Source organism: Petromyzon marinus, chromosome 12, assembly GCF_048934315.1.
Source record: "Petromyzon marinus isolate PM22_M1 ecotype Great Lakes invasive population chromosome 12, UKy_Petmar_22M1.pri1.0, whole genome shotgun sequence".
Taxonomy (NCBI): Eukaryota; Metazoa; Chordata; class Hyperoartia; order Petromyzontiformes; family Petromyzontidae; genus Petromyzon; species Petromyzon marinus.
The window spans coordinates 5883220-5904995 of NC_133678.1; the positions used below are offsets into that span (position 1 = coordinate 5883220).

The 21776-nt window shown below is 44.3% G+C and overlaps 1 protein-coding gene across 2 annotated transcripts in view; it reads right to left on the bottom strand.

The window, feature by feature from the left end:
- Nucleotides 1-1046: 1046 nt before the first annotated feature.
- Nucleotides 1047-21776, bottom strand: part of LOC116941635 (delta-type opioid receptor) — a 58371-nt gene continuing 37641 nt past the window's right edge. For both annotated transcript variants that reach the window (XM_076066543.1, XM_076066542.1), the window contains exons 3-4: nt 4707-5059; nt 1047-1680 (exon numbers count right to left, since the gene is read on the bottom strand). In XM_076066543.1, the coding sequence (XP_075922658.1) occupies nt 1148-1680; nt 4707-5059 (886 nt within the window). In that variant the 3' untranslated portion in view covers nt 1047-1147. The remainder of the gene's footprint in view (nt 1681-4706; nt 5060-21776) is intronic.

Here is a 21776-nt window from a genome sequence, read left to right on the forward strand (position 1 = left end):
TAAACAAAATAGACTGCTGTGAATACTCTAGATGTTTGCTGCAATCATAATTTGGGGTTGGTACTGTAATTGTAAAACGGGCACAGATGCCAAATGACGAGATTGTTCAAGCCTTGTGGAGGTAACATCATATATATTACATCAATCTATTAAATATTCATACACGTTTATCTTTCCATCATTGTTAAACTAATTATACTTCTGAAATATGGCCTGGGTTAAAGATAGAGGCGCAGCCCTGCAATAACTTGCTTCACGCCACCGCTGGCTGTGGCCTTGGAGAGGCAAGGTAGCTTACCTGCTGGCGTTACACGCGCACGAGATCAGACACGCTTTTGATTTCAACGTCATCCTGTGACTCAACAACAACAACAACAAAAACGACCCCCAAGATCTAATGTAGATCATAAAGCTGAGCCCCACTCGTAGTGAGCGTCACACAAATCACCGCCCTGCCAGTGTGACTTTAGTTAAGAGTTGTTTATTTAGTCCCGGGGGGGGGGTCACACCCTTGGTCTGATCGCCGGCGACAAACCTGTGAAATATTCGTCACTTTTTTAATCTCCGGACTTCGTGTACTAATTCTCTACGCGTGGTCGACTCGAAAAGCCAATTATTTTCACAATTGTTAAATATTGGTGTGAAGGGGCATGCAATTAGTACCCCCCCCCCCCCCACTCCAATACTATCAGATCAGCCAATCAGTGAGATACAGCCAATTACCATTTTCGGTCTTCCTCAGAGCATCGCAATCTCTGTGTTATAGTTGGTCAATGATCCGAGTCTCCGAGTTCATTCAGCGCTGGATAATTTACTCTCGCTAGAGTCGGTGACGCGGTGGTCTTTGACGGGTTAGTCGCTGGCCGTCGACGCAACGCCATCGTCGATTAAAATATAAAAAACAAAAACACACACGCCAAAAAAAACCTTTGCCGAATATTATTTCGTCGCGAAATTAACTCCCCGCCCCCAGCCCCCCTCCCCCCTTCCCCCCCCCCCCGCTTAACTAAACTCAACACCGGTCAGCAGGGCCCGTCCCCCCCCCCCCCCCCCCCTTTCACAGGCCCATGGTGATTTGCGTCAGCTCCGAGTTCGGGTCCTCGCGTGGCCGAGCCTGGGACGCCAGACTCGACATTTCCACGCCTAGTCACGCCGGCTGCCGAGTCCGCTCCGTGTGGCTGAACGCGGCCGAAGTCTGCCCACGGTTGGGCCGGCCGCCCACACGGCTGGAGCCCTGCAGGTCGCGGCGGAACGCGGCCGGGAAGCAGAACTCCTTGAAGCAGCGCTTGAAGTTCTCGTCGAGGAAGGCGTACAGCACGGGGTTGAGGCAGCTGTTGGTGTAGCCGAGCGCGACGCAGATGTACCACGCGGCCGAGACGGTCGGCGTGTCGCTGATGCTCACGCGCGACTTGATGATCACGAACAGGTGGATGGGCGTCCAGCAGATGACGAAGATGGCCACGACGATGAGCACCATGCGCGTGATGCGCCGCAGGTTGCGGTCCTTCTCCTTGGAGCCCGAGAGCAGGCGCACGGTGCGCAGGCGCAGCACCATGAGGCTGTAGCAGACGACGATGATGAGCACCGGGAGGATGAAGGCGAAGATGAAGACGCAGATCTTGAGCAGGTTCTCCCACTTCACCGCGGGATGTGGGAAGTCGAGGATGCACTCGATGATGCCTGCGCATCGAAAGTGACGGTGGACGTTTGTTATCGATTCCCGACGTTTCTGTGTACATTGAACAAAGTGTTCACCTTGTTTTTTGACACGATGAAGTGCAGCACATTGATTAAGGATGCGCGAACAGTTTGTATGACAAGATATATATATTTTTTTACGTACAAATTGTACATTTGGTTAAATGTTCGATTCCCCTTCGCAAAGAAAGTAAGAAAAAGGTGCAGCCCTGCAATTGCTTACTCACATCGCCGCTGATGCAAGCGCGCCTCCACTCGACGGAGCTATAGAGAGGCCCTCTCGAAAGTACTTTGCCTACTCTTCTACAGTGGCCAGCAGAGCCCATCCCTAGGATACGGCGAATCTGGATGGTTGCTCCGGGACCCCTGCGCTTTGGGGATCTCCGTGCATTGTGGGGGCCCCGTGCTTCCACATCACGGTGCCAGATGTGATACTTCCGGTTTAGTTTGAAGGCTTCGGTTGTGATTTGTCCCGGGCCCTGCATGCCCCTCGGGACGGCAATGCTGACCAGACACCTTAGAAGGGGTGGGAGGCTCCAAACTTTACCCCTTCACACACGACCTGCCGATTGACTAACTGCAGTGCATCCGTATATGCTGCTGGGTGGACAGAGGCGAGTGAATTAAATCAACTTGCGCCATCATTTTAATTGCCGTGTCAGGAGCTTAAACAGGTAACCCAAAGTCCAGCGTGCTAACCATTGTGCCAAGGCAGCCTCTTGATTGTGCACGGGACATTCAAAAAGTGTACAAAGAAAAAAGTCTTATCTCTTGCTTGTTGGAGTTCTTGGTTAATGTATTTACTTATTTTGCTATGTTTTGCTAATTGCAATTGTTCCATCGGCATCATGTGATAATATCACAGAATCAATTTGGAAACATTTAAGTGCAGTGTATCCCGATTGTCAGCGAATGCATGGCTGCAGAAGAGAAATTTGACAGGGCTTCTCCAGGAAGAAAAAAAAACCCTTCAAGTGGCATTTTTTTAATTTCCTACAAGTAAAAAAACTAAATTTAATCTGATGTAAATTTTTTGTTGTAATACTCTCTCATTGCTGGGCTGAGACCCCCTAACACTCGAGAAGCCAGTTTAAATCACGGTTGGCTGGAACTTGGATTCGATCACCGGATCTTTGGAGTGCCAGCTCAATGATATGACCTCTGAGCCACCCGCTCACCTCCAGTGTAGAGCATTTACTTGACTATTGTCAGGCATTGTTCACCACGCGTGTGGCATATGCCAACTGGGCATACCACCTTATATAACACACCACATCACCGAGGATTTAAAATGCTCTCTTGTAGTCATTGTGATCATACAGGGCTTTAATACTTCAACCCGTCTTTATTGACTGCCTGGGTGAGTCATGCATCTAAAGCACTCCTTTTCAACATTTACCCGATCTACTCAGTTATAATTATTTACAGTATCTCCAATAGCTTTGATTCATTCGCATGGGCTGCATTTTAACCACAAATCATTCCGGTGATTAGTGTGCAATATTTTATGACATCTGTAATCCATGCAATGATGTGGGTCAATAAACAACAGGATATTTATGAGGCGTGTTGTGTTCCATCCTGCTGTGCTTAAATCGTGCAATTAACATGGGAACATGTGAACTAATTAATGGGTGGAGTGGTGGAAAAGTGGTTAGCGCAATAATGCTTTACGATGATGAAAAAAAAAAGGAATAGGTTTCACCTTTTCTGGCAATAAAATAGGTGTTAAGTTGTTCAAACACCAAAATAGATACCTTTTGCAAGGCATCACGTCTGCATTGAGCACCCGTACTTGTGGCAACACATGCAAACATGCTTCAATAATATATCCATTGTCCTTGAAACCGATTGGCCAACACCAGAGACAGCCTTCTTCATGGCCTTGTCTCACCAGTGTTAGATCAGAGAATGCCAAAGGGCGAACACTACAAAGGCAATGCAAGTATGAGTGCATTTATACCTCGAGATGTGCAGTTATATCTATGGGACCCAAAGGGTGAAACCCATTATTAGTTTTTCATCATTCTGGCAAAAAAATATCCCGTAAATAAATGCTGTATGAATCCGGCCATCGTAAGTTCGAACAACGGCTAACATCAGTGGTGAGGAATTTTAAACTGGACCTTGTCCCCCCCCCATCACCAACTCTCACTGACCAGCATGGTGAAGTATGGTCAAACAACCCCCAGGACCAAAATGGATTGAAAGAGGCCTTCACCCAGCAGTGGATTGGCAAAGGGCTGTACATTTTAATAAGAAATGGCACTACCATTGAAGATTATAAATTAGTCAATAGCTTTTCCAGTACCTTTTATATCTTGAATTGTGCTAAAACAGAATTTGGTAACGAGGAATAAAAAATATATATAAATCAATGCAAACACAATTTCTCCAGCATTCTGTACCAAATAAACTGATTGGATGGCATAACATAAATATAATTGGAGAGTGCCATTTAAATGCAAATTCTGGGTCCGATTTATGAATAACGATGACGTGGCAGCCCACGCAGGGAACCCACCCACGAGTACCGTAGGTGCCCTGCGGAGATGGAGGAATGAAATCGGCACGTTACAGTTGCGAGGTGGATTATTACATCCAGGGCTCTGAGCGATGGTGATGGCCTGGTGGAGGCATTCCTCTGGCAGTGGATTGACCGAAGCATATTTTGATGACTTTACTGAATACATAGATATGGGGGGGGGGGGGAGTGGTGTCTCACATTAATCTCAACCGAGAGTGATACTGAAATGTAAATGCTGGGTTGTAGTATGTAAATGGTTCGTAGAAATATGTTCATGGACAGCTTGGTTAAAAAAGAAGGAAGCTGCATTAAGTTGAGGCTTAATAGACATTTAAACATACATTTTCACAGTTATCGTTAGCATATTGCCTATACTTCTCCTACGACTGGTAACTTGTGATAAGAAATTCCACCCAAAGCCAGGACACTGAAAATGAAATGGAACTAAGAAAAAAATTCCAAACGCTAAAGCCACCCTTACCCTCCTCTTTCTTGGCCGTGCCCATGACGATGACGGGAATGCCAATGGCTGACGACAGGATCCAGATGCAGATGTTGATCAACTTGGCCTTGGAGGGTGTCCGAAAGTCCAGAGCCTTCACCGGGTGGCACACAGCGATGTAGCGATCGACGCTCATGATCGTGAGCGTGAAAATGCTGGTGAACATGTTGTAGTAGTCGATGGACATCACCACCTTGCAGATCACCTCTCCGAAAGGCCACGAGCCCATGAGGTAATCGGCACTCTGGAAGGGCAAGGTGGTGGTGACCAATGTGTCTGCCAGGGCAAGGTTGAAGATGTACGTGTTGGTAGCCGTCTTCATTTTTGTGTACCTGGTTTGAAAGGAAATCCCAAAAAGGAGAGCAAGTGTTAATGTCACAATTTCCGGTACATTGCACGATCCATTTCTCAAAATAATAGCAACTTTTTTTCGTCCCTTCTCCAGCTAAAGCCTGTTGTATTAAACATTTTTTTTTTTACAAATGTGCACATATGGTTTGCTTGCACATTGTGGATGTGTAAAGGTCATCTCTGCAAACAATGACCTCACTACAGCAGAGATCGCCTTGCTCACTCCAGGGGCATTCATCTTTCTCGTTTTGTCATTCACACTTTCTAGATGGGTTGCAACAGATAAGCACTGGATTTCTGCTCATCCCCAGCACATATGAGAATAAAATCGCTGCAATGTACAAATGTTATATTTTGCTACTATGTTTTTTGCGGTTATGCTGTATAGCTCGCCAATGTTTTTGGGTTATATAATGCGTGTTGTTACTTGGCATAATCTCCGCTGTTAAATGTTCCACGTGTTGGGAGCTTCTTCAGGAACTGATTCAGAATGAAACGTCACACATCATGCCAAACGTTACGCGGTAAAACCCGAAAACACACATAGGCGAGCAATGTTATATTTTGGTAGGCAGGGGCAACTATGAGCGATTTTTTCAACTGTTATTTTGGATTCTAGGTCTGTGGGTCGTGAGACGTTCCTGCATGCCGTGTGCTCGATCAAGAAGTGGATGCTACGGAAATATTAACGTGGTAACGAACTTGAAAATATTCTATATTTAGGACGGAAGATTAACCTGATTAGGACTAGTGTGTATTGATAGACACAAATGTCAATGATGGCATCAGCCAATGTAAGAGGATGAGCATTTCGCGACTGGCCTCGTCCTGGGGAAATATTTAGGCTGAACTCGTCAATGTTAAGCTGCAATGCCCACTTTGGCACATACTAGTAGTAATAATAAAGAAATGTGTACCCACTACTAAATGTCGTCTCACTATAATGTGCACTTTCATAAGCACCAGGAAATATGCTGTGGAATGGATTATACAGGGTGCTTCAAAACAATGTTAACACTTATATGGGACTATCGTTTTTAATGGAAGAACGGATAATACTACACTGTAACATGAAAACAAGAGCTTCAAAAAGTCAAAGAGTCTCTTCCACTTGTTCGCCATCGTTGTCAACACGTGGCCTGGAATCTTCTCCAGGTGGTCTCCTGAGCCCAAAGGCAGAAGCACATGTCACGTGGTGTTGTTCCAAATTCTTGTAAGTGTTAACATTTTTATTAAACACCCTGTATTTGCACTCTCAACATGCGCTTTAAACCATCAGGTGTGGTTGCACTATTTAATGCTTAATGCTGGCCCTTTTCACACACACACACACGATTACAGCGGTGTCTTTGAAAAACGTATTTCTTTCTTTATTTTTAATTAATATTCATTCATCTCATCTTTGCCCTATTTTATTCCCAATATTGCTGTCGGCAGCATCATCCAATTGGAACTCATTGAAAAATGTTGATACTCCTACTGATCCTCCTGCTGTTATTGAGTGACTCATGCTGCCAGCTATGGCTGCAAAGTTTGGTCGTGCATGTTATGTATATCGTTTATTGTTAAATTTGAATCACAGCTCCTATGATCACTGTTACATTGTTTTTATAGCTTTATTTTGGTGATTTCGAAAACGTTTTGGTTTAGCCATGTTTGTTTGTTGTAGCACAAGGTTAGACTGATAACTTTAATCCAAATTGTCTTATGGTTGTTATTCTTTGACCTGCATCCCACTGGGATTTTTGCATGCAGCGTTGATATACGGTGCTTTTATCTGGAAGACTTTTGCTGTTTTTTCCTGGATGTTTCTGTTGCGCGTAGCCACTTTAAGATGTTCTTTGTTCATGTTTTTGTTTGTTGCGGTTGCACCCGAGTCAAGAAGGCTATACCTAATAAATGAAACTGAACTTTCAGAGCGGTGTGTTACATTGTGGACTCTAGCTGCCTGTAGGGGGGAGGTATCACAACACTACAGTACTTAGATTTCTTTAAATTGTCCTATAAAACAAATACATATTAGGGGCTGCTGCTGCTGTTGAGTTCAGTGAAATAATTTTGTTTAAATCCAAAGAGCTATTCCCGGCACAATTATGTGAAATTCAAATGTAACTTTAACGTTTAAAAAAAGAAATTAGGATTGTGCACTCTTTAATGAGCAGCCAGAGAGTAAGATAGCACTAAACTGGACAACATGGCGTAATCACAGTTGGCCGAAACCTAAATTAAAACTCTGGATCTCAGCCGTATGGCACAAGGACAATTTCCTGAGTCACCTGGCCACATATAAATATGTATTTGAGCAGAAAAAAATTCAGGATTGTCTGGACATTTTATTACTTTCTCCTCAACTATTCTTTCTCTCTCCAAGTAACGTTCTTACTCGTGTGGGCCGTCCATAAATGACGTCACGCGATTTTGGACGATTTTTGACCCCCCCCCCTCGTCACACGGCGTCAAAAAGTCAGACCCCCCCTCAAATATGACGTCACAAAGCTCTGCGCCCCCCCCCAAACCATATTTCCATTTTGAAAATAAAACATGCTTCACATCGCTTTAAACTATTGTCATTGTAGTGCGTATTTAATGTGGCGCTGCACTCTGATGTTGTAGGAGAAAACATTTATTAAAAAGTCTATTTAATTAAGTCACATTTCTCAACCCCCCCCCCCTCGTCACACATCGTCACAAATGTCTGACCTCCCCTACCCCCCTTAGGTGCGTGACGTCATTTATGGACGGACCCATAGAAGAACGTATTAAATATGTTGAGATACATTTCAACATGCGAGTATAAATAATTGAGTGAGTTGAATATACTGTCAAACAAAAATACAAAGATACCCCATATAGCCTTAAAAGACTATCGGGGCAAGTGCTGTTAGCGGGTGATAGCCAGGCAGATTTGATGTCACAGCTCACTGGCTGTGCAAAAAATAAATGCATTATTGAGCTACCCCCCCTTCAAAAAAATAAGAATGTATTTTAATAATTTTTGCATGCTGTACAGTCTGGAAAGTACCCACATGGCAAATTTGAAGTCTGTTGCATGTCGGGAAGTACGCTAAACATTTTGAACAGACACACATATTCACAACTTTGCCTTGTATATATGGAGATCACAATATATACGGAACAGTTAAACCTATTTCTTGTGGTATCTACAAATAGCTGCAATTACATTAAAAGACCTCACCAATAACACAAACGTGGATTTTAAAATCTGCAATGCATTGATAAATCAATAACATTTGTACCAAAGTCCCGTGCTTCACGATGTTAAACCATTCTGGAACAATACACTGAATCGGTAAACGAAACGAGCACTTCAGGCGGATTTTTTTTTATTAAAGCTGCAATGCTACCACCTTGTGGTTGAAGGCGTTCGCTTATTTTAGCTTCGTATTTTGGCACTCATCCCAATGGTGTTGGATCACTGCCGAGGCCACTTGTTCACACTACCCAGCTATAAAGAAAACAATCGTGTCTTGTGGGTCACTCATGCATTGACGATTGAACGTGCCATGTGTATAATTGCAGCAAAATATAATTTTGTGTTCTTTAAATTAGGTCACCTCACCGAGATTAAATTGACTCAGCAGAGCAGTTTTTTTGCGTGGTGTAATCGGCAATTTCATGCAACATAAAATTTCCATAAACGAAACACAGGTGTGTGTGTGTGCTGGGTGAATTCTAAATGTGGATTTTTCCTTGTTCAGTTGTTAAATAATTCTGTACTGTGGCCGATTTTCACAAAATGTTTCGTGACTTTTAAATTATTATTGGTGGTGCCATTCAACGTTTCATAAAGACACAATATTGCCTTCCTTTGCAATATATATGAATATTTTTCATTGAAAAAAGTTACGTGGACTATCTGCAAATTATTATCCGGTATACTACATTCAAATGTCCATCTGCTAACGAACCGCAGGGCTGTGATCAAAAGTGGCAGCAGCGACCGTTGAAACGATTGCAGTGAAAAACGCGAGGAGAATTCGTGACATTTATTTTTTTGCTGGCATTCTGCACGACCGCCTCACTCGGCGTCGCGTCAATATGCACACGCGGGCAGACACCTTCGCTAACGCGTCCCAATCTCTCGCCGGTTCCCAAGAGTACTGGCGGGGTTGCCATGGAAATAACAAAAATCATCTCCACAGAAAGGCTCGGATATAGTGCGCGCATTGTGGGCGCAACTACAGGCAGCTAATGCGCACCCGGTGCCCCCCCCCACACCGCCCCCCCCCCCCCCGCCAGCTGACAACTTCACTCGCTATGACCATTCCCACCACAAATTGGCCACGGCAGTCAATGCAGTTTGGAAACACACAGACGGTCTCGACTGCTGAGTCTCCGCGGTTGTGGTGGTGGGGGGGAGGAGGTTGGTTGTGGTGGTGGGGGGGAGGAGGTTGGTTGTGGTGGTGGGGGGGAGGAGGTTGGTTGTGGTGGTGGGGGGGGAGGAGGTTGGTTGTGGTGGTGGGGGGTAGGAGGTTGGTTGTGGTGGTGGGGGGGGGAGGAGGTTGGTTGTGGTGGTGGGGGGGAGGAGGTTGGTTGTGGTGGTGGGGGTAGGAGGTTGGTTGTGGTGGTGGGGGGAGGAGGTTGGTTGTGGTGGTGGGGGGAGGAGGTTGGTTGTGGTGGTGGGGGGAGGAGGTTGGTTGTGGTGGGTGTGAGGAACGGAATTTCGCGTGAGAAATTATTTAGGTCCAAAAGAAAATCTGTTAAATGAACCTCATGGCGGTACCCCGGGGTACCATGGTTACCCCAGGGTCCCATAGTTACCCCGGGGTCCCATAGTTACCCCGGCTCTCACATAACGTCCGTGATGCAGTCACTTTTAGTCTGTTGATGGCCGGCGATGCTGCAGCCGACTTATCTCGACGAGCCGTACTCACGATGCACCACCACCACGGTGCGTGCGAGTGTTCAGGGTTTCGGCACAATCGTCCTCGCTGAGTTTCGACATCGCGGAGTAGCACTGATTGCGGAGTGATTGGTACCCCAGTCGCGGAGTTAAGTAACACCCCTGGAGAAAATAGTGTCCCAGAAATTAAATAGTTAATTGCCTCGGCCATTCTCTTTTATCTGGTACCCCGGGGTACCACCATAAGGTTAAAATTACAGAATTATGTGCAGCCTGCACAGCCCCATTTATCAACCCACTTCTGGATGAGGGCCTCTCCAAGCCATTGCGGGTGGATATGATGTTTTCATTTTAAAATACTTCGCCCCGCAGGTCAATGCGTGTTGCTGAGGATTGTAAATTACAAAATGAATGTTGTTGCACTGCCCATAGCTGTTTATTTTGTTTAACTTAAGTTTTTTGTATTTCCCAGAGAAGCCCCGCCACTGAGTCTGAGGGCTCAGTTTCAGGAGGACCATGCATTGTGTATGCTTGGTATGATGTCCGATGTTTTTTCAGTTGTACCACGGAGTTGTTTGGTATGATGTCCGATGTGTTTTCCGGTTGTACCACGGAGTTGTTTGGTATGATGTCCGATGTTTCTCTAAAGCTCCCAGCATGCGAAACGATACATGGGACAACTCCAAAACCACGTCAAGTTTATTTCACGTAATCAGTTGAGAACTCAAGAGACCAAGATAGTCTTGTTCGCGATATTGGCCCGGGGGCATTCGTCTGCCAGGAGGGAGCCGACCATCGCGGTGTATAATCCCAAACTGATTGATATGCGGGCCATTTTCTTCCTTGGCAAATCTGGACCCTGACACGGGAACGCGGTGCCCTACTCTTACTGACACCAGGGTCTCTTGAACGTCAACCGTGAAGTCGGTGGTGGCTGTTGGACTCCGAAACGCGATTCGGAACCGTGAACCTGTACGCCGAGCGGCGACCGGTGCTACACCGCATAGGCCGTGTCACCGCCGGCGTACATCTATCGATAGAATAATGAAAAGAGCAGGAGGATTGCCCCCCCCCCCACCCCACCCCAATTCGGTTACGGTCATAATCTTTGACGGAGGCAGCCAGCCTGTGATGTCGCACGCCACAGCTGTTTCCCACCACTTTGCCCGGGGCAGATTTGGTTATCAAACTCCACTGAATGCGATGGGCATTCACACGGGAGTACTGTCACAATAATTAGCATGGGAAATACATGACGGGATTTCATTTGGCTTTTAACTGTCTTCTAATATTCAATCCCCCCCCCCACACACACCTGCGATTAGCATGATGGGCTAAGTACTGTGTGAAAGAAGTTCAACATGCATACATGTACAAAATACACCCTTTTGAGTAGTCACTGTTCAGTTATTTTTACACGCGATTTGGGGAATAGCGTTAGGGCTAAAGTAAGGTTGAAGGGTTAGGAATAGGATACTTGGTTGTGCGGGAATAATATAGGACAGGGTTAAGGTCAGTAGTAGAGGATTACATCTTAGAGTTGTTTTGTACAAACACGTGTTAGCCTCTGGCAGTGCTCTTAGAAGGAAACAAAATACGTGGACGTGACCTGGTGCTGGACCCATGTCGCGACTCGATTCTGACCAGCCACCAATGTATTATCCTGCTTTGCGTTCAAACCAGAATTGTTTAAGAAACTGTACATTAATTTGAACACTTTTGCATTGCAGTTGATATCCTAGTGCATTGATGTTTTTGTTTTGTTTTAAATCGAGCTTCCAGAACACGTGGTAAATTGTTTACCCTTGAGCACAGGTGCAGATGTAATATATATCATACATGCACACACATTTTAAACACATTTGACACAATCGTATGATCGCATCTAGTTTTTATATATAATACTTTTAGCTTGACCAGCTCTGTAATAATTCATCGCAAAACTTTATACCCGATTAATATTCGCAGCGATGTTGCATTTACATTTTACCGTGCACATGAAGTGTGAATCCAATTACGTATCAGCAGGTGGCAGCATATTGCCATGCTCTTCGTAAGATATTAAGGATAGAGCCGTATGCAACGTTATTTCATCCCCAGTAATACGATAGTAAGTGTACTACTGTCGAGTCAGGGTTTGAGCTTAGAACGTGCCTGATTGGGCGATATCCAGGCACACACAGGTTATGACAGTGCTGGGGTGGTTTGCAGTAGATGGTGGTGCGGCGAAATCCATTGTTGTTCTCTACTTCTATGCTTCCACATCCATGCTCCCCTGCCTTTACCAACCCCCTGTTAGCCGTTAGGTGTGGTGACACAACCCTCGGGATTGGCATGTTGCGGAAAGGCCCTCATCTAGCAGTGGACTGGAAAAAAAGTGCTGTTCACGTACTGTCAAAGGGTGTCAAACGCCACTGGTACGAAAAATGTATACAAAGAGTAAACATTCAAGGAGGATATGGATTTTTTTTAAAACAGGCACAAAAATACATACATGCAACGTTTTTCTTTCTTATTTCAGCACAACTGCATGAAGGTAAAAAGGCAAAGGTGCAGCCCAGCAATTGCTTGTTCTTGTCACTGCTGGTGGAAGGGCCTTCGCGAGGGGGGTGGGGGGGGGGGGCTCTCGAGGGTATTGGCCTATTCTTGCAGATGCCTCGGAAAAAGTGGAAGTGTCCTAACTTTAGCTCATCACATTCTCCCGGATAGATACATATTTTTTATAACGCCACCACACATGACCGTTCTATTCGACTCACTGCCGTACCAATGGGTGGGATCGAGGTGCGGGGATTTAAGAAGCGTTCCCATCGCTTCAGCTGTCACGCAGGGAGATCAAACTGGCAGCCTCTGGAGTGCATTTCCAGTGTGATAACCAGCATGCAATTGAGTAAAATCTAAAAGAAAAATTGACACCACGTAAATATTCAAAGCATTCACGTGATAACTGCAAGCCATCTAAATTCACCGGGTCAAATGTTGAGTTTAAAGATTGAGTAAAACGTAACTTTTCATGGCAGGATGATGAAACAGGAAAGTGGCACACCTGTGATACTTTCTGGCAAAAGTGCTGTGATATGCAGTGAAGAAAAGGACATACTTTTTTTTTTTACCCAGACAGTGCAGTTGAATGGTTTTGTAATTTCTGATGACAATGAAGGTAAGGTCATGAATTGAAGATTGAAGCTGCACAACTCAATCTCGGGCTCCACTATGAAGTGCTGAACATTTCTGACTCCAGCATTCCCAATGGAGGGAGGCGCACAGGCATAGGGTGACATCAGCAATGTCAATGTGCAGCGTACATTGGGAATTCATCCGAATAAGTTGTGCACAGTGTGGCTTCTCGATGGGGATTCGCAACACTGGTTACGTGAATTGTGATGGTGTTGATTGATGCTGGAAATTCAAACCCAGTCGTGTATTTCAGAATAGTTTTTTCCTGGTTTTCAAGAGCGGTTTGAAATCACGACAGGTTCATGAATTTTGCAGGGGATTTCATGTCCAAACACTCGGTAGCATCGCAAATTCTGAGCTCATGACATGATTGTTATGTGCACTGAATACTTTGCTTTAAAGAGCAAACTTTTGAATAAGGAACCATTCAAAACAAAGTATGTTAAATTACAATGGATGAATTACACTATGAGCTAGCCTTAAAGGTCACGATGATAAGCACCGATTGGTTTCTGTAGTAAATAGAGTACGTGGGAAAATGATTTGTAGGCTTGTTAAAAAACGATAGCAATTTCCTTCTTAACAGCGATGTATTCATCACAGATGTCAGCATGCCTGAAGCATAACGAATAATGCATTACAACAGGCAGTGGCACTTAATGTGTCCCACTATCTGGGTTACACTGCAAATCATAAATTTGTGACATGTTGCAAAATACACCGCTGTTTATGGTAACGCGCACCATCCAATGAAAGCAGTTTTTTTGAGGGCATACGGCCAGCTGCAAGATTTGCCGAGCGGGACGTATGTCAGGAGAGAAGCTTGCGGTTCGGGGTAGCATTGACCACAATACAAGACCTTAAATTTGAGCCACACAAAATTCTTCTCGGACCCTGGGCCACTTGTGGCGAAATGATGATTGAATTGAGACGAGCTGCAACGGCCGTCCCATATTGGCAGAAGGGATTTCAAACAGAACATGTGACAACCATAGCTTTGAGTAATTCGTCAGGAATATGATTTCAAAGGGCCAACCGGTCCAAGCGTTCTCGCTTCCACAAAGCGCACAACTTTTTCACCTTGGCTTTGCCAGTGTACCAACGCCACTATACTAAACTATAAGCTCAACTATTTATTTATTATTATTACCAGGTAAGGCCCACTGAACTATATATCAAATTTTCAGAAGCGACGTGAACATAAACGATAGCTCAATGAAGTGTGTACTTGGAGTTTGCATGTTCTCACGGTGGGAGAGACATGGAAACTCCAAATATACAGGCACCACGGAGTATTCTGGCCACATTTATATTTCGGTGACTCCATATAAATACCTACTTGTGCACTTCTCCAATATCCAAAGCACGGATGTTTAAAAGCATGCAAGCTACTTCATCGCGTGTCATTTTATCGAACGGTAATACGTTGATGCAATTTAAATTTAATATCAACTGGACATCTCTAAATTTGAACCCTACTAATAAAGATGAACATAGGTTAATATGAATGTGTCAACAAATATGCATAAAAAATAAAATATCGAATTAAATGAGCTACCGTTCATAATTAGGCCGTGGCTAACCAAGCCGTATTTCTTAATCTCATTAAGATATCCATCCTTCCTAAACTCATTTTGTAAACTGATTTAAAGCCACGTTTACACAGCACATTACTTTGAAAGACTGCCAAAAAAATCCAATTCCACAAACAGATTACGTGGTCAGTTGAACACGGATGCTTTCGCAAAAACCTGTATTATGGAGATTGCGTGGTGCAAGTGTTTTCATAAACACGGAATTAAAACAACCGAACGCTTGGACAATATTCCATCGCTGATTAGGCACTGTGAATCACGGCACAATAACAAATCAAACACAAAACTGTGATGCAGGCGTCAGGTGGTTTATCGCACTGCGGTATCATCAGAGGTGGGCGGCAGCTTGGGAAAGCCTTCGTCCAGCTGTGGATTGACCGTGACCCATGACGATGATGACGAACACAAACAATAATTGGGAAGCGTGCACAATCGTTATGGCTGTGCGTGACAACTCAACTGGATGCGTGTGTTTGTCTCACAAACATAAGCACGGCAGTTGCTTTTGTCCGTAGCATTACATTCCTGCCCCGTGACTTCGTCTCCAGGAGGCAACCGATAAATGACAGACTCAATTACGCATGCCTGACACACACACACGTGTATAGGGGTTTTTAGCTCTCCAGGGAGCTATGGGCATCCTATTACGCCTGGCCTTGAGATGATCAATAACTGGAGGTGGAAGAAGGTACCGGACATGCTGCTTTTAAAGCTACGATTTAGCTGCGCGCTAATGAGCCCATCCTCATGAGCTTGGCCCACATAAACAGGAATGCAAGGAAGTTGAAACTTAGATGAAATGTCGACCTCTACGCATATTTCTCAACGGTCGCCTTGCAAACAGAACGACGGTGGGACAGGCACTTCAGTCGATTGCCATTGACTGCAGCTATGCGTTCGAAATCCATTACGCTAATCTGTGACTAATCGCAGATGTAATAAAGTGACTTCACGTTGAATGCATTCGTATATTTTGACAAAATAGGGATTTAGATACTTAACCTGGCCAAATTCCGACTGAAAATAGTACTCCGGCATTCACAGTGCACTATGTTGCATGGTGAGAAGAGTTGTATTCCTGAAATATGCCTGTTGTGTAGCTCTGTGCATTGGTCGGATCGAGGGGGCTAAACGGGCGCGGCACGGGCTAGAGAAGAGATGGAGTGATGTGGTACAGGAGGACGTGGAGCTGAGTGGACTTGCCGATGACCGGTACCAGCGGTGCCAAGATCGGCCTCTGTGGAGGAGGAGGCTCGTGAAGGACGCTGCTACTGGGCAGCGTCCTTCAAGGAGGGCAGAGGAGCGACGCTCACAACAACGAGCGGAGCGCCGCGTGAATAAAACACAGCAGGTTGGCACAGTGAGGGGCACAGGTGGTGAATTGGCCAGTCATCGTAGTCAGTCGACCCATAGTACCTGGGTCTGTCCCGTGACCTGCCGGCGGGCGTTCGACACACTTCACGTGGCCTTAGGGGCCGTCCATAAATGACGTCACGCGATTGTGGACGATTTTTAACCCCCCCCCCCCCATAGTTAACACGGCGTCACAAAAAGTCAGACCCCCCTCAAATATGACGTCACAAAGCTCTGCCCCCCCCCCCCCAAATCGCTTTCAATTATTGTCATTGTAGTCCGTATTTAATGTGCCGCTGCACTCTGATGTTGTAGGAGAAAACATTTATTAAAAAGTCTATTTAATTAAGTAGAACGTGTTGTCTATATTTATTTAAAGTTGCGCATTTTGATGTGACGTTACATTTCTCAAACTCCCCCCCCTCGTCACACATCGTCACAAATGTCTGACCCCCCCCCCCCAGGTGCGTGACGTCATTTATGGACGGCCCCTTAACGTGGACAAAGCCTGGCACAAGCGCTGCAGGAACATGACACTTAGTGGCGAATGGCGGTTGTTGTTGTTGTTGTGTATTGGGACTGCCTGTCTGTCTCCATCATTTCTGATGCAAAAGCAGGGGAAGAGAGCGGTGGCTCACAGAATTTTTACTGTCACGAACTCAGCCACAGCTGATATTAGTGGAGAATTCTTGATATTTTAAAATGGGTCCTGCACTCCCCCATAACCAATCCACACTCGAACAGCATGGTGAAGTATGGTCAAACAATCCCCATGACCATGACAGCATGGGGAAGGGCCTTCATACAGCGGTGCATTGGCAATGAGCTGTAAATTACTGTTGTTATTAAACTATTCATACATATTTGTAAGACTTAAATGGTGATTTGACAATGTTCAAATGCATATTTCATCCACAGAACCTAGCCATCGATTTATATTTCCTGAAAATGATAGGAAAATATGAACCCCCTAAATATAACTTGCTGAGACCGCATTTCAGCACACAGCACGTCGCATATCCGATGTTACATGTCCATTCTGGTCAATTAACCACCCACACCCATCGCAAGATTTGTGCACGGCGGATCTATCATTTCCACAGATGTTCACATGTCGCTCATTTGCACGTATCCGGGTAGATCTCAGTGCCTGGCGAGTTCTTTCCGATGCCTCTTTGTGAGTGAATTTGGAGGTTACACGTGTGCAACGCTGCACATGTTAAAACACTGCTTTGGAGCATCCCCTGCTGGCATCGAGCAATTAGGATGTTGTGGATAATTGGGCAAAAAATAAAATACATAGCAATTTTATACTTTAAATTAAATACAGTATGCAAATAAGGCAGGTGAATAATCTGAGTACTGGAAGCAGACCATGCCATGGGGGGGGGGGGGGGTGCACAGCAAGTTAAATGCATTAATTAATCTTCATAGTTAATTGCTATTGCTATTGCGCGTGTTTCAATAACGTGGACACTCAAGGTAAAATGATATAACCGCAATTGTGTTGGCGGTTGTTCCACCGAAATTATTACATTAATTAAATGCAATAACTCCTATTGCTTGCATTCTGTCTGATGCAATTGCTATTTAGATTACTGCGTAGTTGTTTGTGAAATTACGTAATCCAAACATAAACCCAAATTATCTTTTAAACAACCTCATTTACATTTCACTTTCACTCACACAAAAAATGCTGCATATAATATACCAAAACTTGGCTTATAACGCATTTATTTATTTATTTCTCCGTCAGCCCACCACAATCATACACGTTTTAAATGTTTAAAAAGCGTCCCGCGAGATCACTAACATGGCGAATGGTTGCCTTTAAGATGCGCCCGCCAGCCTTGCCTGCTTTACAATTCACTCGGTGCACCGCGACATCCAGAGGGAAAACTTTGCCAGAGCATTAATAAGGGGGGGGGGGGGGGGGCAAAGCCAGCTTACATCTACCCACAGTGAGGCGGGCCGTGCTCAATATTAAACGCCACAAGTGCTGCCCTGCAAATGCGCGTTCATCCGACTGCTGGTGGAAGGGTCTCCAATAGATTGGAGTTCTACAGAGCCCCTTTTAGAGGGATATTTGACGTCCCTTCGCTAGTGTAGCCAGTCCACCCTTTCCCCTCTCCTCCCGTCGTGAATCCATTTAATGGGTAGGCGGCGGGGTGGCGATATGGTCGGCTAAATAGACAACAACAATAACAACAACAATAAATAATAAAGTTCGGAGACGATGAGTACACTCTGCGTTGTGTTCTGTCCTCCGGAGAAGTTGACGACTCGACAACAGCTGAACACCGGGGGGGGGGGGGGGGTGAAACTGGTTGTGAAACGGCAAAACTTTATTCCAAATGTCCTATTCGGAAGGGCAATTGCGTATCTGCAATAGCGATCAGAGATACCCTCCACCTCACAACACGACGGCTGAATTCCTCGGTCCAAATTTCGCCCAAATCTAAAGTTGGGGCGTGCTTCGTGCCTCTCCTGTGCACGTGGGAGCTTGGGAGTTCAATCTCCAATCACCATTCGCCTGATGTTGAATGAAAATTAGATGAATAAAAACGCACCTGGCTACCCCGTAGATTATATGCAAAAAGGTGTCTTAGGTTCCCATATGCTACGGAGCGCACAATTTTAGGTGCGATTAATCGCAGGTGAGCTCACACTGGCAACACATGTCACCTTGGAAGGGGTGGCAGTACCCACACTTTACCCCACCACACGTGACCTTGCGACTGACTAACTGCAGTGCGTCTGTTTATTCCTCTTGGGTGAACAATGATTGGGGATTTAAAAAAAAACGTGCTCATACTGTAGCATGTTCATACCTGTCAACCCACATGATTTACCCCGTATTATTGTATAGGGAAATTGAGTTTTCGGGTCCATACGGGATACAGCCGTTTCAATACGGGCACAAAAAAAAATGTCTACAGTATTTGTTTGTGTTTCTCCCTTGTGATGGGACTTAGTAGGATTAACGTTGAGATTTATAAGGCCACGGGGTGACCAACAGAATCTGAATTTGGCTGTAGTAAGGTAGGCACTAATAAGGGGTTGACTGGTATGCATGTTGTATACACAGCATATTATTAGAATCTGTAAATATATATAACGAAAATTGCCATGTGATTACCTAGTGAATGCAAAAAAAGAGCATGCAAATTTAATCACTGACATACTAGAAGTCTAAGGAGTTTTTTGGCTGTGTTGGGTGGTGGCGGGTTTTAACGACACGTTTATACACTTACGCGCTCTAACTAAAAAGCAAAACTGTATTGTGTAATGTGGTGCACCCGCATTGCCTACGTTCGTTCTATCTGGCAAGGTACCAGCGCCCTTTCTGCTGCTGTAAAAAAAAAGGTGTTTTCAATAAGGAATGTGCAGCTCTCGACTGCGGGTTTGGTTTGTCGGGGTCATTTGGCCATACTTCACCATGCTGGTCAGTGCGGGTTAGTGAAGGCGGGTGGGTGCAGCAGAACCAGTTTAGATTTCACCTGCCACTGACGGTTAGCTGTGGCTGGGAATCAAACGTAGGTTGCTGTATTCATGGTGCAGTGTGCAAAATACGAACGCCAAATATAGGGTGCTTCAAAACTATTTTTTCTGAGAATTTGCAACAATACCACGAGAAATGTGCTGCTGCCTCCGGACTCTGGAGACCACCTGGAGTAGATTCCAGGCAATGTGGTGACAATGATGGCGAACAAGTGGAGAGGCTCTTTATCTTTTTGAAGCTATTAACATACATTTGTTATCATTTTTTTTATTTAAAGCTTTCGTGACTGCAGGGATTCATATTATTGGTTATTTCGGTAAAGTCACGTAGAAGGGAAACAATAAAATAATACAAATATAAAACAATAAAATTCTCACGACGTTTCGACTGCAACACAAGCAATCATCATCAGGTGTGAAAACCACAGCAAGAAATTTTGAAAAAAGTGGTGTTTTTTATATATTTTTTTTACGTTAGCACACGGAGAGCGATTTGGCAGTTATTCAGATGGACGAGTCCATCTATGTTCGGAAAAGAGGAGGGGGGAGATGAAAATAATGGATGCGGTCTGAAAGTCACCGTAAGCGTGAACAATCAATTAAGACCCGAAATGGTTGATTAAATCCTTCCAAAGATTGCTAAGCCAGAATCCATCTTCTCGGTTGAAATTGTCTCTGTGTTTGTATATGTGGATAGCCTCATGAACGAATCTCTCATGGTAGCCAGATAGCTTGCAGAGAACCTCTGTCTTGGAGAAGTCAATGTCATGTGAGCCTACTGAATTATAACAGTGATCTGCCACGGCCGAGGTGTTGGTCCTACCATGTTTTAGGTCTGCTTTGTGTTCACGAATTCGGTCCGAGACATGTCGTTTGGTTTCTCCAATGTAACTACTACCACAGAGGCAACTTAGTTTGTAGACGCCAGGGTACTGTATGTCCGGAATCACATCTTTTACAGACGGAACCAGATCACGGATTTTATGTAATGTGTTGAATCGGACCTGGATCTTGTGTTTATTCAAGATTTTTTAGATCTTTATTGTGATCCCCGCAATGTAGGGTAAAGTGATGGTTTTGAATGGCTCCTCAAAAGGGTCCTTCTTCATGGTTGGAGTGATAGCTTTGCGGATTGTGTAGTCAGAGTAACCATCAGCTTTAAGAGCTTGGTGTACGTGATTGAGTTCATTGGCTATGTGTTCCTGGTCGGATATGCATTGGGCTCTATGGTGCAGAGTCTTGATGAGGGAATTCTTCTGGGATGGATGGTGTTTGGAATCCGGTTTCAGGTAAGCATCCATATGGGTAGCTTTCCTGTAGACAGAGTGGCTCATTGAACCATCAGGTCTCTTTTTTATTTGGACATCCTTTTCGACTTCCATGGTAAATATATATTTTTAAAAACGCCACTTTTTCAAATTTTCTTGCCGTGGTTTTCACACCTGATGATAAATGCTTGTGTTGCAGTCGAAACGTCGTGAGAATTTTATTGTTTGATATTCTTATTATTTTATTGTTTTCCTTCTACGTGACTTTACTGAAAGAACCAAGAATATTTGTTATCATGTTACAGTGTATTATCCGTTCTTTTTCATTAAAAACGATAGTCCCATATAAGTATTGACATTTTTTTTAAGCACCCTGTATAATATGTAGGGTGAGTCAAAGATTAGTTGACCTATATATGTTGTATAATAAGTAAAATTTTCTTGACCATTTAACTTTTGGGCTACCTTGTAATTAGATAACATAATACAATATATTATACGTTACAAAAACACGATGTTGTGTATTTAATGACAACTGATAAAGTTGTGTCATACATAATTAACATTGTTTTTACACTACGTTTAAATATTTGTTCAACAAGATGTGGTTGGCCGTAAATGTTGCATTTTTATTTATTGTGCAATCTGTCTTTAAAACGTACATTTGCTGTAGCTTTAATTAAGAACTGAGTATAATTTTATTGGACTTGGCATGCATTGCCGTGGAGAATTATGGGTAAAGGCATACATAGTATAAGCCAATTGGCTGATTTATACGTGGAGACAGTTCTGCTGAGTTAAACGTTCTATTTCAGACCACTTACTGCCTACAACCAGACACAAATGATTATATATCATATTCGTTCCTTAAATTACCAACAACACTCTTCAGCATTGGCTTAATCCTTTATCAAATTATGCTAATGCTCATGGCAGTGAC